The 15786-nt window shown below is 47.1% G+C and overlaps 1 protein-coding gene across 1 annotated transcript; it reads right to left on the bottom strand.

Moving 5' to 3' along the window:
• Window positions 1-19: 19 nt before the first annotated feature.
• On the bottom strand, window positions 20-14787 carry MYBPH (myosin binding protein H). The gene is made up of 11 exons (XM_072648165.1): window positions 14017-14787; window positions 12955-13089; window positions 12024-12191; window positions 6746-6834; window positions 6002-6197; window positions 5646-5785; window positions 4942-5101; window positions 2273-2409; window positions 1942-2128; window positions 1474-1518; window positions 20-244 (listed from the first exon to the last, which is right to left on the bottom strand). Exons 1-10 carry the CDS (start codon window positions 14198-14200, stop codon window positions 1502-1504), a joined length of 1413 nt encoding a protein of 470 aa, XP_072504266.1. The 5' UTR covers window positions 14201-14787; the 3' UTR covers window positions 20-244; window positions 1474-1501.
• Window positions 14788-15786: the final 999 nt, after the last annotated feature.

Genomic DNA, 15786 nt, shown 5'->3' with positions numbered 1-15786 from the left:
AATAATCCCTCTCGAGTAATACTATAACACTTCTTTATTCAAGGACCCCCCTTCTGAGTCCTCTGAGGCTGGTGTTTGAAGCTCTGGACAGCCAGCTCACTCTCCCTGGTGGTCCACTGAGACCAGCTCTCCTGGCTCCAGTTTTGAGAAGAGAAAGGAACTGAGCTACCAGCCACTGTGTACATGGATAGGGGCCACCCAGTCTGAAGATTTTGACTTGATCCGGTACCAGCTCCAGCAGCATCTAGGAGAGAAATGGCCTCCTCAGCCCAGGAGATACAGAGCTCCTCCTCCAAAGGAGGATAAAAAACCCATGGTATCTCCACTCCCTTCTCATCTCAGGTTTTCCTCTTCCAAACTCCTGCTCCCAATCCTAAACTCATTGCCACCTCTGCCTCCCATCTCTCAGGCATCAGAGTAATCTGTCAAACCTTGGCAGCATTCCTTTCTCCATTGAATTCCACAGAAGGCAAAACAAGGACTGCCACCCCTATTTTAAAGAGCATGACACCGAGGTCTGTCAAATGTGCGTTAAGAAGTGTGTTGGCAGAGTGGTAAAGAACAACTGAGGGAGGACCTGGATTCAGATTTTGACTCATCTCTTTTTTTCTACGTGGCCTTGGGCAAGTTTTGGTGAGCCTAAGTCTAGCTCACAAAAGTCTACCTAGGTAGCTCAGTGTTTGGAAGATTCATCTAAATGAGTTCAAATTCAGCCTTAGACACTTACTAGCTGTATGACCCTGGGCAGGTCACTTAATTCTGTCTGCCTCAGTTTCCTCAACTATATAATGAGCTAGAGAAGGAAATGGCAAACCACTCCAGTATCTCTGTCAAGAAAAACCCAAATGGGGTCAAGAAGAGTAGGATACAACTAGAAAATGATACAACAACAAAAAGTCTTCTGCTAAAAAATGGGAGAGGGGGAGGGGAATGGATTAGAATGCTTCCCAAGGTCCTCCTTCCAGTGCAAAAATAACATTAAAACTTAGTGGTACAGACTGAAGCTCAGATTCCTTCATCTACCAGACCATATTCTTTCCATTTGACTATACTATCGCTGCTGTACTGGAAACCCACCCCAACCCCCCAAATCACACTAGATAGCATTTTTATAGATTTTTAAGGTTTGCCAATTTACCAATATTATCTCATTTGACCTTCCCAACAACCTTGAGAAGTAGGTGCTATTATTATCTCCATTTTACAGATGAGGAAACTGAGGCAAACAGAGATGAAGTGACTTGCCTGGGAACACACAGAAAATAAGTGTCTGAAGCTGGATTTGAACTTAGGTCTTCCTGAATCCCAAACTTATGGTCTACCCATGCCAGAGCTTCCCCATCCTCCTTAGTGATAAGCCCTCCCTGTTTTCCCTTTCCTCTTTGCCCCAAACCTTCTGATCTCAGGATTTCTCTATCCCTGAGCACCCCCCTGCCCCATCACCTTACCAAAAGCCCCTAGACTTCAACTTACCCTTTCAGTCTGAAGCTGCTGGTACTCTTCAGTGTGTGGCAGAAGCTGTAAGAGATCCGGCCCTGTCAGAGGCCTGAAGACTATGGGCTTGGGGCGGGGGGGAAGGAGGAACTCCTTGGGGGAGATGTGTCAGCATCTCTGAGCTGTTGGATGCCAGCAAGGCCATGTCCTTCCTCCCTCTGGACTTGTCCAAGGTAGGGAGGGGCCCACAACCTCACACTGACACCTCGCCCTCACATCTCATATTTCCCCCACATGTCAGGTTCTTTCTAAGGTCTGACTTTGGTTTCTCCCACTGCCAACTCTTCTTGTTCTAATTTTCTCCAGGGATGTTCTTAGAGTCTACCTAGCTTGTTTTAGCTCCAAGGTGATGGAGTAGGACCAAAACCCCCAAAATCTTGCACCAGCTTTAACATCAGCAATGGGGGTCTTCTCCCTCCCCCCATCTTTCTTCACTGGATCCTTCACCTTTCACGTCCAGTCGACAGTCCACAGAAGCCTCTCCCAGGGCGTTGATGGCCTTGCAGGTGTAAACACCAGCATCGAAAGGGCTGGGTTTCCGGATCTCCAGGGAGCAGACGCCTTGCTCGCTAAGGGCCCTGTATTTGGGGTTACCCTGTATGTCCATCTTGTTTTTCATCCAGATGATCTTGGGCTGGAAAAGTAGAAGTGTAAGGGATATGGGGGGTGGTGGGGTGGGAGCTGGGCAGCCCCCTGATGGTAAGTGCCAGCTGACACTCCTGTGTGTCTTTCACTCCCCTCCTCACGACACCATTCCCTTCCCCTCTGAGCTCCTCACCTTGGGGGTTGCACGAACAGAGCAGAACAGCTGGGTGCTGTAACCAGGGGTGGTCTTGTGGTCTGCCAGGGGGTGGGTAAACTTGGGGGCTTCTGAGAAGTCTCTCTCTGGGATGCCTTCTCTTTTGCTAACAGTATCTGATGAGGGGAGAATGGGCGCAGAATGAAACAAGGGTTCAGAACCCTAGAAAGCTGGAGCCATTGCTCTCTCCACCCTCTTGTAATAACACTGCTCCCAACACATATTCTGTAATACTGAAGACACTTTCACATGAGTTACCTCACTGCAGCCTTACAGTGATGCTGTTGAAAATAGGTAAGGTAAGAATTATTATGTCCCTATACTGCAGATGGGGAAGTTGAGGCCTGGAGAATTTCAAGTGACTTGTCCAGTGAGTTTTGACTTTAGAGGCTAGGCAGTTTCCCAGGTTAGAATTTTGCTGGGATTAGAGATAAGGGGGAAAAGGGGCAAAGGAAGGAAAAGGAGAGAGAGCGATAAGTTCTTGGAGTCAGAGTTTGAGGCAATACATCCACCCCCTCACCCTTTATTCTGTGTCCCTAGAACCGTGAGATGGGGCCCCCAACTTCTGGGGCCATTGGGAGGCAGGGTGTGAGTAATTTACAGAAACCTAGAGATGGGGAGACAGGCAGAGGAAATCAGATAAGAGAGAAATAAAATTGGATAGCCATCTGTTGTACATACATAAGCTACTGTCACTCTGAGTTATCTGAGAGAGAATTGATTTTTCTTTTGGCAAGATATTCACTTTCCTTATTCCATTCTGCTCAAGCTGATGTCTAAGCGAGTCTGTCCTTTCTGAGGGCTAGAGTGGTGGGCAAGGGACAGACATTCTGGGATCAGGAAGGTGTGTGACCAGATGATCATACCACTGAGTTTTAACAAAAAACAGAACTAAGTGAATGCAGTGCAGTGTTGTGGGTCAGGAGACCAGAGTTAAGTGCGGGCTCTGCTGTGGATCTTGAACAGGTCACTGTTACCCCTAAGCCTTAGTTTTGTCATCTGTAAAAGGACTTTGCATTAGGTGATTACTAAGGTTGTCTTCAGCTCTGACATTCTATCATCCTAAGCAGTCCCCTCTCCTACTTAGTTATGTGACCTTGGGCCAGTTAATTACCTTCCTTGAGCCTCATTCATCTGCAAAATTAGGGGTGTGGATAACATGATCTCTGAGGTCCCCTCCAACAGTAAATCCTAAAATCCTCTGAAGGTGACACACTCCAGTCATGGAAACACCTCCCTCATTAGAAACTGCTTTCAGAACCCACTGACAGGCCTCAGCACACTTTGGACCTCAAGCCACTGAGCTCTGAAGGATGTTTAACTGTCTTCAGAAATCTACCTTTCATGTTCAGTGACCTGCCACCACTGAGATTATTTTAGAAAAATGTTGCCACAGCCACTGAGGAGACCCCAAGATGCTTGAGCTGTACGTCTTTGAAATAAGCCGGTGGCCTCCCAGGAGGACAATACTCATTTGGACTTATAATTAAATTCAAACTTGTTAAGCACTCACCTTGTGCGAATGCTGTACTATAAACTAATGATATAAAGATATGTTAGGCCTGATTCTCAAGGAATATACAATCCAATGGATGGAAAAACCAGTACACAAATAGCTAGAAGAAGACAGATTTCATGAGAGAAGTACAAAGGAAAGAGACCCAGGCAAAATGCTATTATAGACCTGAGCAGGGCCAGATCATTTTCACTGGAGGGTAGCAAGTGACAAGGGAGGGTTTACCCAGGAGGTGGTATCTGTATTTGACCTTGGAGTCTTGGAAGAACACTGGCCGATGGAGATGGGGGTAGGAGCTAGGAGTGAGCAAGAGGGTAATTCATTCCAGACATGGAGAATGGTTTTGAGCAAAGCCATGGAGAGAAGAGAGAGCAAAAAGAGACCATTAAATGAGAGCTTGGCACAGAGAGAGGGAGTCTAGTGGCTAGATTGGTAAACATGAAAAATAATAGAGCTGTAGACATGAAGTGGGGGAGGCCAGGTGGTGCCAAGGATAGAGTATTGAACTTGAATCAGGAAGAGCTGCCGCAGATTGTGCGATGCTGGGTAAGTCATTTCACCTCAGTTTGCCTCAGATTCTTCATCTGTAAAATGAGGATGATAATAACAGTACGTACCTCACAGGACTGTTGGGAGAATCAAATGAGGTGAGACAGAAAGTGCTTTGTAAACCTTGAAGTGCTTTATTAATTCTGGCTATTATTAATGGTAGTAATAGTATGAAATGAGGTTGGGCAGGCGGGATGAGGTCAGATTGTGGAGAGCCAGTCAGGAATTTATCCTTTATTTATAGGCAATGGGAAACTATTAAATGTTACCGAGTAGACGAGCAACTGGACTCAGTATTTTAAGTCAAAGTGTGTGTGTGTGTGTGTGTGTGTGTGTGTGTGTGTGTGACAGAGACAGAAGAGAAGAGAGGAGAGAGAAAGAGTGAAAGAGAGAGAGGAGAGAGAGAAAGAAGAGAGAGAGAGATGAGGAAAGGGACAGAGAGAGAGAGAGTCAGAGAAAGAGAAAGTTCAGAGGAAGAGTGACTTTGAGAGGCTCTTACAAGACACTCCCAAGAAAAAAGACAATGCTAGACTGGGGCCATCGAAAGCGCTCTCCCCCGGGGTCCCTGGGAACACAGACTCACCCGCCTTCTGGATGTGGGCGAGCTCGGCAGTGACAGGGGCGGTGGCACTCAGGCCACACTGGTTTTCTGAGAAGACTCGGAAGGAGTAGGAATTGCCAATGATGAGGTCAGACACTGTACAGCTTGTCCGGTGGCAGCGCTCGAAGACTGTGAACCATTGCTGCAGGGACCCCAGCCCCCAGTTACCCACAGATACCCTGCCCTCCTCTCCTGTATTCATCCATCCCAACCCATCCATGGACATCTGGACCATCTATCCCCACAGGGGTCCTCCCCGAGTTGGGTAGAAGGGAGAGATCCCGGAGGGTGGAAGGATGGGGATTGGTGATGAAAGTCACAGGTTTTTTCCTTCCCATCTTCTATCTCCATACTTGACCAGGCATTTCCCCAAATCAGTTCCTCCCCCCACCCACACTCCAGAGACTAATCTAAGAAAATAACCATTTGCATGTACATAGTGCCTTGAAGTTTACAACCAGCTTTCCTCATAATAACTCTAGGAATTTGGTAATTCAAGCAGTATTACTCCCCTTTTACAGATTTGCCGGTGGTCATGTAGCTAGTAAGTAAAAGTCTCCCCTGGGATTCATTCCCAAGTCTCTTCTAATTTATGTCTTCTTCCCATTATGCCATGCTCTTATCCCCACTCTGGTCCTCTGAAGGGAGCCCTCAAGACCCCTCCCTCTGCCATTAACCTTACTTACCCCTGTCTTCTGATCTGCTTTTTGTACCATGTAGCCTAGTAATTCTGTGTTACCAGTGTCCCCCGGAGGTGTCCACTCCAGAGCAGCATTGAAGCCCCACACATCCAACAGCTTGATGCTTTTGGGGGGCCCGGGTCTCTCTGAAAGGCCAGGTGGTATTTGGAACCACAACCCTATCCATGGTTACACATCCTTACCATAACACCCATTTCCCTTGGCTCACAAACTCAAAATGGCAAAGATCACATCTCCCTGCCTGGTGTTTCCCTTATAACCAGTCTGAGCCCTCCCTGGACTGGGGATGCTATGCTTTCCAAATATTGGCTTTGATTCTCTCATTTCCCCCTCAGTCATACCGATCACCAAGATGTCAATCGTAGCTTTGGCCTCTAGTTCTTCCAGACGAACACTGAGCTCATAGTGGCCTGAATCAGTTCTCTGGGCTGACCGGATGAAGAGGATGGAATCTTGTTCCCCATTCCGCACATTCACACGTTGGGTGTCGAGGGCATGGCCATTATGGGTCCAGGTGATCTGAGGCTTGGGCTTACCCTGGGGGGGGGGGGGGGGGGCGGGGCGGGTAGTAGGGGAAAGGGAAGAAAAGCAGAAGGGATGATGATGATGACAGTAATAAGAATTCCTATTTCTATTATTTAAGGTTTATAAAACACATTTTTCCTAGTGATCCCATGAAATAAGTAAACTTTTCTGTTCCTCATTTTCCTGGTGAGGAAACTGTCAGTGATCATACAGTTAATGAGACCTGGAGGCTCCCTCCTGTGCTTTCAGAAATCCTGATAAGAAAGAGCCTCCCCACTACTCAGAGGACAACGGATTTAAATGTTGGATCTTCCTGGCCAGCAAATGAGCAAGAGTGATAGGGCTGGAAAGAAGACTGGCCCAGAGCCTGGCTTTAGGAGGTCTTACTAGGTCCACTGAGTGAAAAAGAGTCCTCCTCTTTGGGGAGAGTGAGCTGAACTGTAGGATCACTGATCCAGAGCTCACAGGGAACTCAGATACCATTTTACAGATGAGGAAACTGAGGCTTAAGTTATAAAGGGACAGGATCTCAAACCCCCCCAGGGGAAAGACATACTCACTTGGAAAGGGATCTGGAGGTTGATGCCCTCCCCAACCTTGCGGATGTAGGTCTGGCGCAGGTAGCGGGGAACTCGGATCTTGGGGGCCTCTGAGTCAGAAAGAGAACAATGGGCCAGACATCAACCCCATGAGCAGGAAGGTGGGGTCTTAGGGTGGTGAAGGGGGAAACATCTGGGGTAAAGAATTGAATTTGGTTCTGTTTCTCTGATTCCATATGCCTGTGTGTGTGTGTGTGTGTGTCTCTGTCTCTGTCTCTGTCTCTGTCTCTCTCTCTGTCTCCCTCTTACAGTCTCTGTCTGTCTGAAGTTCTGAGGACCTCCCTACCTTCTTGGGATCCCAGAATGGCCCTTCCTTGGGCAGGGAAGGCAATGTCTCATATCCCAGGGTGTGCTTCGAGATCCCAATGGAGAGCATAGCCAGGGGAGGTTCCCAGGGGAGGCAGAGTGAGTGACATGACTTCAAGGACTCCTGGGGAACCCCTGCACACGCTGCCTGAAAGTGCGAAGTGTTAAACATCCGTGGCACTCTCTTGGCAATTCCAGCCATGTCAGTCTGGGATTTGCCCAGGGCTCCAATTCCTCCCCTGACCTCCCCCTGGTGAAAAACAGGCACTGCACCTGTTAACCTGATGGCCCCAGATTTTCTGAGGAAGGGAGGGAATAAATCTTCCTACCTCCTCAATCCAGAACCCTATCTTTTCCCTCTGAGAGGTTCACATGCACCTGTCAGAAATCATTTTGCTCTAGGCTACACTGTCCCAAATGTAATTGATATTGATTGGGAGTGTCTTCTTAGTATGGCCAGGGAAAGAGATGGCCCATCCCCTTTCTGTCTATATATCTAAGCCTGTTAACTTCATTGTCATAAAAATCTCACTGTAATCCCTCCAGACAAAGTCAGAAACCTTTTGGTTCCCTTATAGATTCCTTGGGAGACAGGAGTCAATCTTAGGGGAGAGGACACACATACTCTTGGGGGTATACGTGGAAAAAAGGAATACATGGCTCGGAACCTTATGGTAAGGCATGAAACCAATTTCCCCGCTAGCTTAGGAGACAAGATTTGAAATGAGGAGGAACTTTCTGAATCCCCAGGGCCCCTTAGCATGTAAAGATCCTATGAGAAGGTCCCCAGGACATCTATTGAGCTGCGATCAGAAGTGCACCTGACTCATCCCCCAAAGAAGAGCTGATTCCTCCAGGGATGAACATTCCCAGCCTCCTCAGATCACTTTTCTTGGGTTCTTTCAGCTCTTAGAACAGCCTGTATCACTATTTTGGTGGCAAACTCTGAGGAGATGGAAATGGTAGCAATGAGAGGTCATCTCTGGTAGAGTCCTTAGAGATCGACAAATAACAGAATCGACAACAGTCGATTTCAAACTGGAGGACATCTTAGAGGTCATTTAATCCAACCCCCTCATTATACAGAGGAGGAAACAGACTCAGAGAGAGTAAGTGAATTTCCCAAGATCCCACAGGAGAAGAACTGGGATCTAAACTCAGTTCTTTGAACTTCTAGATCCAGTGCTTTTTCTACTATACCAAACTTCTTTCAACCTCATTTTGTAGGTGAGAAAACTGAGGTGTGGAGAGATGAAATGACTTGTTAATGGTCACAATTAGGTGGTTCAGTGCAGAGTGCTGGGCTTGGATTCAAGGAGACTTTTGTTTGAATCCTGTCAAATAATTACTGTGTGACCAAATAACTTTACCTCTCTCAGCCCCAGTTTTCTCATCTGTTAAGTGGGGATGATAACAGCACTTGTGTACTATAGCTATAGAGGGAGAGGGAGAGGAAGAGGAAGAGAGAGAAGGAGAGGGGAAGGGGGAAGAGGGGAGGGGAAGGGAAGGGAAGGGAGAGGGAGAGGGGGAAGAGAGAAGGGGTTAGGGAGCTCTGCAAACTTGGAAGCACTAGTAGTAGTAATAGCAGTGATAGTGGTAGTAGTAGTAATGGGTAGGTATGTAGTCAAACCAGTACTTGAATCCAGGCCCTCTGACTAACCCCAGAGATTTTTGCGGGGAAGAGATCTTTGAGACCATTTAATTAGAGGGTCACTGGGTGACAGATTGGTAAGACTGTGCCGTGAGGGACAGTACTGAGAGGAGGGGCCTAATGGAAAATATCTGGGGGCAAAAGGAGGGGCAGGAACACTCTGTCTCTCCTGGGATTAGACAACAGTCATCTGCCCATTCAGGATGCCATTCCTTTTTGGAACAGAGGAATGATGTTGGAGCAGCTGAAGTGGAGAGAGGTATGCTTGGCAGGCCCAGGTGGCAGTAGGGGAGGACAGCTGAGCAGTTGAGGTCCTTGGACAACAGGACCCCTCCCCTCTGCTCCTTTGAGAGGGACTTGGCTATTTAGACTTTCTCCCTGCTTCCATCCTTCCCATTTTCTCTCCAGGAAATTCCTTTCTCCTTTTCCCTCAGAGGAATTTTAATGAAGTGAAGTGCAAGCAATGTCTGGCTTGTTTGAAGGTGTTATCCATCTTCTTTCACAAAGGACTTGGGCTTCCAGTAAGGCCTGCCTCAGCTTGGCACCTTTGCCAGGGAGTAGGGATTTCTTTCCTTTCTTGTCAGGTGTGTCATAGCCTGTTCTGGGGATATAGTGCTGCTCTAGACTCTTGGAATCCTAGGCTGACTACTAGGAACCTTGATGTTTTATTTTCTGAAATCCAATTACAGTGTGCCCATATAGTCATTTTTCCTCACAAATTAGGAACTCTCCCTGTCTCACTATGTGGTAGGAGTACAGAGAATTAGCCTCTCCAGGCTTGGAAGGATCCATGGAGGTCATTTCCCCCTCCATACTTTGCCTCTGGGAAGGATCACTCTCCTCCAGGCCTAAAAGATGGGATCTTTTGGGGTTTCAGAAAACACAAGGAAAGACAACTTGGAAGAAGGGTGTAGTGAGAAGAGTATCAGAATGAACCAGGAATCAGGAGACCTGAATTCAAGTCTAGCCTGTGTGACAGGCAACAAATTACTTTACTTTTCCAGCTGGGCTTCAATGTCCTCCCCTGTCAACGATGCGATAGAAGCAAATGATCTCTAAGGTTCTTTATCAGGATAAGATTCTGCGATCCTAAGCACTTTAAACCATTTTTTCTGGAGTCTCTGAAATGTAGTCTAGCCTATTCCTAAAGATTCTAGTTAGAATCCTAGTTCTGGATGCCATTTCTTTGTGAATGGACTAAGTCACTTTATCAGGCAAGATGTCATGGTGGGCCTTTGGAGCCAGGAAAAACAAAGTTCAAATTTGACCTTAGCAGCTAGTCCCTGGGCAAGTCACTTAATTTCTCTGTGCCTCAGTTTCGTTCTTTGTAAAATGAAGGTATTGAATATGCTGGTCTCTGAGGTCTCTTCATTTCTAAATCTATAATCTTGAACCTCAATTTCTTAATCTTTAAAATGAGGAGGTTTGACCAAATGGTCTTCCAACTTTAAATTCCATGAACCCAAGCCCTCTTTCTACCATGGAGGCCTCTTTCTTTTTCTTTTTAGGAAAGGGCTCATTGATAGCCCTGTGGCTTTGCCCTGGATTGTCTCAAAGACCTGAGGGGACCCAAACTCTCCTGCTCATTGCTATGGGTGAGGAGGATAACCAATGTGGCAAGGGAAAGAAGGAAGGGGAAGGCGCAGACCCCAGGACACCTGCTTCTTCATGTCTTTCTCCACCCTGGGGGCACAAATGATCCCCAGGGAGCTCATATCAGACCAAGTGACTCATTGCCATTAAGATACCGAAACCCGATCAGCCCTTCCAAGGCAGTAACTAATAGGAATGAAGGCTAATGCACCCCGAAAATAGAAATATTAGTAACAGAGACAGGGCGGTTGAGTTCCAGGGTCCTCAGCCTACCTCTTTCTCATCTTTCTTTCCCAGATCTCTTCTCCTTCCTAGAATCCTAGGATTTAAAAACTAGAACCAGAGAAGTCAGCTAGTTCAACATCCTCATTTACAGATGAGGAAACTGAGGCCCAGTTAGCAGGACTGATTTGACCAAGCTTACACAAGTAATACGGATCGTACCTTGGATGTAAAACCCACCTGATTCTGAATCCAATGCTCTTTCCTATACTTCCTGACACCTTCTCCCTATCTCCCTAATTCTGCTTCCCTATCATAGGTTCCAAGGCCAGGCCACATCTGATTCAGAGATCCTCTTAGTTCCCTCTCCAATTAGTTCTCCCTGCTGCCATCCAGATTTTCCTGAAGCACAGGCCTGACCATGTCATCCCCCTCCCTCCTCAATAAACTGCAGTGGCTCCCTATTGCCTCTAAGGATCAAGTACAAAATGCTTTGTTTGGCATTCACAGCATTTCATAACCTGGCCCACCCCTACCTCCAGGCAGTTCCACAAACCAGCCACTCCATCTCTGCTCTAGGCGTCGTCTGTAGCCATCCTCAAGGCTATGATATTGTCTTATTTCCACCTTCAGGCTTCCTTTAAGTCCCAACTAAAATCCCATCTTCTGCAGGAAGTCTTTCCCAACCTCTCTGAATTCTAGTGCCTTCCTTCTGTTAACACTCTCCTTTTTCAATCTTGTCTATAGCTGGTTTGTACACATTTGCTTTCTTATTGTCTCTGCTATTTGATTGTAAGATTGTGTTTTGACTCTTTTTGTATCCTTGGCACTTAGCAGAATGCCTGACACGTAGTATGTGCTTAATCAATGCTTATTGACTGATTGGCTGACTGAATCCCAGGCCTTTCAAAGAATGTGGGACAAAGCTATGAGTCTTTGGAGAGCAAGAAATCTGTTTCTGTGGGATTAGACATGAGATTAGACATGCCATAGGCCTTAAATCTGAAGAACAGGAGATCCTGAGACAAGCGCCTAGGAAAGCAGCATGGCATCCTAGAAAGGATCATGAATCTGAAATCAGAGGGTCTAGGTTAAAACCCCAGTTTGGCTGCTTATGACCTTGAGAAAATTGTTTAAATATTTCTGGCTCCAAGTTTCCTCCTTTGTAAGATAAGGGGGTGGAACAAAATGACCTCAGGTTCTTTCTGGTTCAAATTCTAACAGCTCTATTATCCTTCCCTGAAGGACACGCCCCCTTTGGGAATGGTCCAGATTGAGCGGTACCTTGCTGCTTGAAGGGCCTGAGGATTTTCTGCCCTGAAGGTGTGGTTGGCCAAGGCCTCGGTTTAAGGAGGCTGACTCATTCCAAGTCTCTTCCCTCCTTGAGGCTTTATGGTCCCTATGCCTCCCTTACAGCTCTAGGAAGAATATAGCTGGGAGATGAAGGTGATAGGGGTCCAACTTTACCAATGAACTCCTTGATATGGACAGGCTGGTCCAAGACAGCAGCAGGGCCGGCACCCTCGGAGCTCACCGCAGAGACTCGAAAAAAGAATGTGTTTCCTATAGCCAGGTTCCGCAGGGTATGCTGGGTGACCATCATGGGCTGTGCATTGACTGGAACCCACTCTGAGGCTGGGAACAAAGGGAGATGTCAAGTGAGAGCCTTGAATCCCAGCTGCTGATCATTTGCTATGTGCTTTTGGGGAAGCTGCCCTTCTTCTCTGGGACTGAATTACTCCCTTTTCCCCTCCCCATTGTCCAAGACATCCAGTATGTCAAGTCCCTTCTAGCTGACTGCCTCTTCCTGAGATCTGAGGCAGACAGAGAACCAGAGAAGGCACACAATCTATGCAAAGTCACCCAGCAAAGCAGAGGCAGAGGGGAGAGCAGAACCTCATAAACTCTATGGGAAGAAGGAATAGAAGTTGAAAAGCACAGCTAGAAACCTAGAACCCTTCATTTTTCATTTTTCATTCTCGGGGGGAAGGCAGGGAACCTTTCTGTAGTCATCTCATTGATTTCTCTGCTTTTAATCCGATTCATCAGATTATCTATTAATTTTATTATTTTATTTATTAAGCTTTTAATATATACCCAGCTCTGTGTAGGTACTAAAAATTACAGGACAGAAAATAGTATAGGCCCTGAGTTCAAGGAGCTTATAAATCTATTCTGGGCACTGAATACTACTTTCTCCCAGATAAATATGTGGAATAGGAAAGGGAATGGGAGGGGGAACCTCTCCCATTCTGGAAGTCCTGCAGAAATGGAGATCTCCTTCATTTCCCTTGGCTACTCCTGCCAGAATTAACCCAGATAATCCTGAAATCCCTTGCTAGCTGAAGGGTTTGACTCCCAGCCTCCTCGGTCTTCGACCCAAGTCTGGGCTACTCACCTCCCTCTAGACAATACTCCAGCATGTAACCTTTTATTCCCCACCTTCCTAAGCTTTCTGGGGGTTCCCAGCTCAAAGTTACTGAGCTATTAGTCACATCCTCCACGGTTAGCAGCAGTGGGCAGCTGGGGAGATCTGCAGGGAGAAGACCTGGCGTTAGTCGGCTCCGTGCCCAACTGTCCCCTCCCTCCCCTTACCCTGATGATGATGATGACGACGATTTCTGTTTTGGGCCAGACTTGTGATTTTATCAGTGTAGAAGAGAATCTCTACCTTTGCAGATGAACACTGGCTCTGCAACTTAGAGACTTGAAAATAATTATAACAGTTATGATCACAATAATATCATGTATATGGTGCTTTAACGTTTACTGATACCTCATTAATCCTCACAATAACCTTAGGAGGCAGGTCCTATTATGATTCCCATTTTACAGATGAGGACACTGAGGCAACCTACCATTGAGTGACTTGCCCAGGATCATATGGCAGGATTTAAACTCAGGTCTTACTGCTTTCAAGTCCAGCATTCTATCTACTGCACACCTAACTGCCCAGGGACTAACAGCTCAGTGCTTGGGGGCACTGAGATGGTCCATGACTTGTCCAGGGTCACAAAACCATTATATATTAGTGGCAGAATCTGAATCCAAGTCTTCTAGACCCAGAGGACCAGCTAACTCCCCAGCTACTCTCTCATGCTAATGACAGTGGACATTTACATAACATTTTAAGGTTTGCAGAGTATTTTACATACACCACCTCACAACAAACACACAGCAAACCTGTGAGATTGGGACTATAAAAAAATTATGCCCAACTTACAGGTAAGAAAACTGAAGGTCAGAGTAATTAAAGTCTTGCCTGTGGTTACACAGCTGTAAAGCATCGAAGATGGTATTGAAACCCAGGTTCTTCTGAGCCCAGATTCAGTGTTTTGCCTACTCCATCCCAATGTCCACAATAACTCACACTTGTGTGCTATTTGACAAAGCATTTTCCCTCTTAAATATCTGCATCCCACCTCCACCAGTCACTGTCCCCATCCCCTTCTCACTTCACCTTCACTTGCAGGTAGGGGCTTAGAGATTACAGGGGGTCCTGTGCTAGGCCCCTCTGAGGCTGGTTCTCTGGATTCGGTCCCTATGTCTTCTCCTGTGGGTTCTGGGGTGGCCTCCTTGGCAGGCTCTGAAGTCTTTTCCTCGGGTTCACAGGCTGGGGTCTCAGTCTCTGTTTCTCCAGGCATCCTTGTTTGTGAGCTCTGAGTCTGGGGTTATCTAAGTAGGTGGTAGAGGTAGAGGTCTCTAGGGCTCCTGGGTGACACGATGCCGCCTGTGGGCATATATAGTCAGTAGCTACCCCGCCTCCCAGCCAAACTATTCCCAGCTGTGGGGTCAGGTCAAGCTGGGGGAATGAAGGAGGGGGAGAGAGTAGGGAGAAGGCCAAGACAGTTGTAGCCAGGAATAGCTCTAGGGGGGAGGGGCCTCAATAGCCCCCTGAGGAATCGGCTCCTCTGTCACCCCGGGGAAATGCTGAAGATCATTCAGTCCCCTAGTGCCTCAACTCGGAGGGTGCGCAAGAGGTAAGGAGGGCACCTGCTGAGGGCAGAAGGGGTCAAGGGGCAGAAAGGGAGGGGGAAACTTTCACCTGGAAAATGGCTCGAGATCAGATTTCATTAGGTCAGTTTCCATGTGCTACCCAGGGACTCCTCTAACTGAGCAGTCAGGTGCCCAAGTGTTCTGATAATGTACCCCTAACTTCTCCCCTCATGGAGTGTTTCCCTTCAGCATCTCATCCAAAGATCTCACTTCCTGGCTAGTGTCTCCGTGGCCTTGTCATTTTTCATCTAAGATCCCTTATTTCGAAGGGTCCTTATTTCCCTTCTCCTTCACTCCTTGAGAATACCTTTTTTAGTCCTGGGTCAAGTGAAGCTAGAGCCTGGGGGCTATGGGGAGGTAAGAAGGGAGGGAGGGAGGGATGTGCAGATACCTCAGGTGGGAGAGAGATCACCTGATAGAAAACCTTAATCAAGCAGGCCATATCCTAATTGACCCTCCAAGGGTCTAGGACTCCATGTTTTTGTGGAGTGGAAGTGGCAAGACTTTTGGTTTCTGCAGTCTGTTCTTTATTCCTCAGTTTCCCCATGTTCAGTAGAAGAAATATTTGATCATGAAGTCATCAACAACAGCTAGTTCCATGAGACAGGGAATGGGCTAAGGATAGGAGGTGAAACCTAGAGACACTGGCTGAGGATTACCACCTCTAGAGTTTCTAAATCATCTTAAGTGTCAGGGGTGGAATAGGAGTTATTGGGGTGGGGAAGCCAAATTCTTTTTCTATGCTATGCCTCTCTCCTTTTCCAAAGAGTGAGCTTTGGAGGACATTTGGTCCTGGGAGGAGGCATGAAGAATGGTCTTTCATGTGTCTTCTCAAGAACCTTGCAATGTATACGTGTGTGTGTGTGTGTGTGTGTGTGTGTAAGAAAAAAAGGGAAGGAGGAAAAAAGAGGAAATTGTGACAATTCTGAGACTGACATAACATTTTGGACAGTGGTGGTGAATGTTTGGTAGGGTCCCTGGGATCCCCCTTCCCCACCAGTACTTGCATTTTCTGCCAGCTGACTCACCACTGTCCTATTGGACAGGGGGTGGACCCTGGAGACCTGATCCTTGACCTTGGATTCTGACTCTGTGGCTATAAGTGACTGTGAGTAAGCTCATAGCACCCTGAGTCAGCCCCTGGAGAGGCATAGTACCAGGCTGGGGGTAGGGAAGGAGTAGACAGTTTATGATTCCTGGGGCATCAGTAACCCTAGGGATAAAGGGGTAAAGT

The sequence above is a fragment of the Notamacropus eugenii genome, chromosome 2, assembly GCF_028372415.1.
Source record: "Notamacropus eugenii isolate mMacEug1 chromosome 2, mMacEug1.pri_v2, whole genome shotgun sequence".
NCBI classification, from domain to species: Eukaryota; Metazoa; Chordata; class Mammalia; order Diprotodontia; family Macropodidae; genus Notamacropus; species Notamacropus eugenii.
The sequence above is the reverse complement of the archived record's forward strand: the minus strand, read 5'-3'. Positions and strand labels throughout refer to the sequence as shown.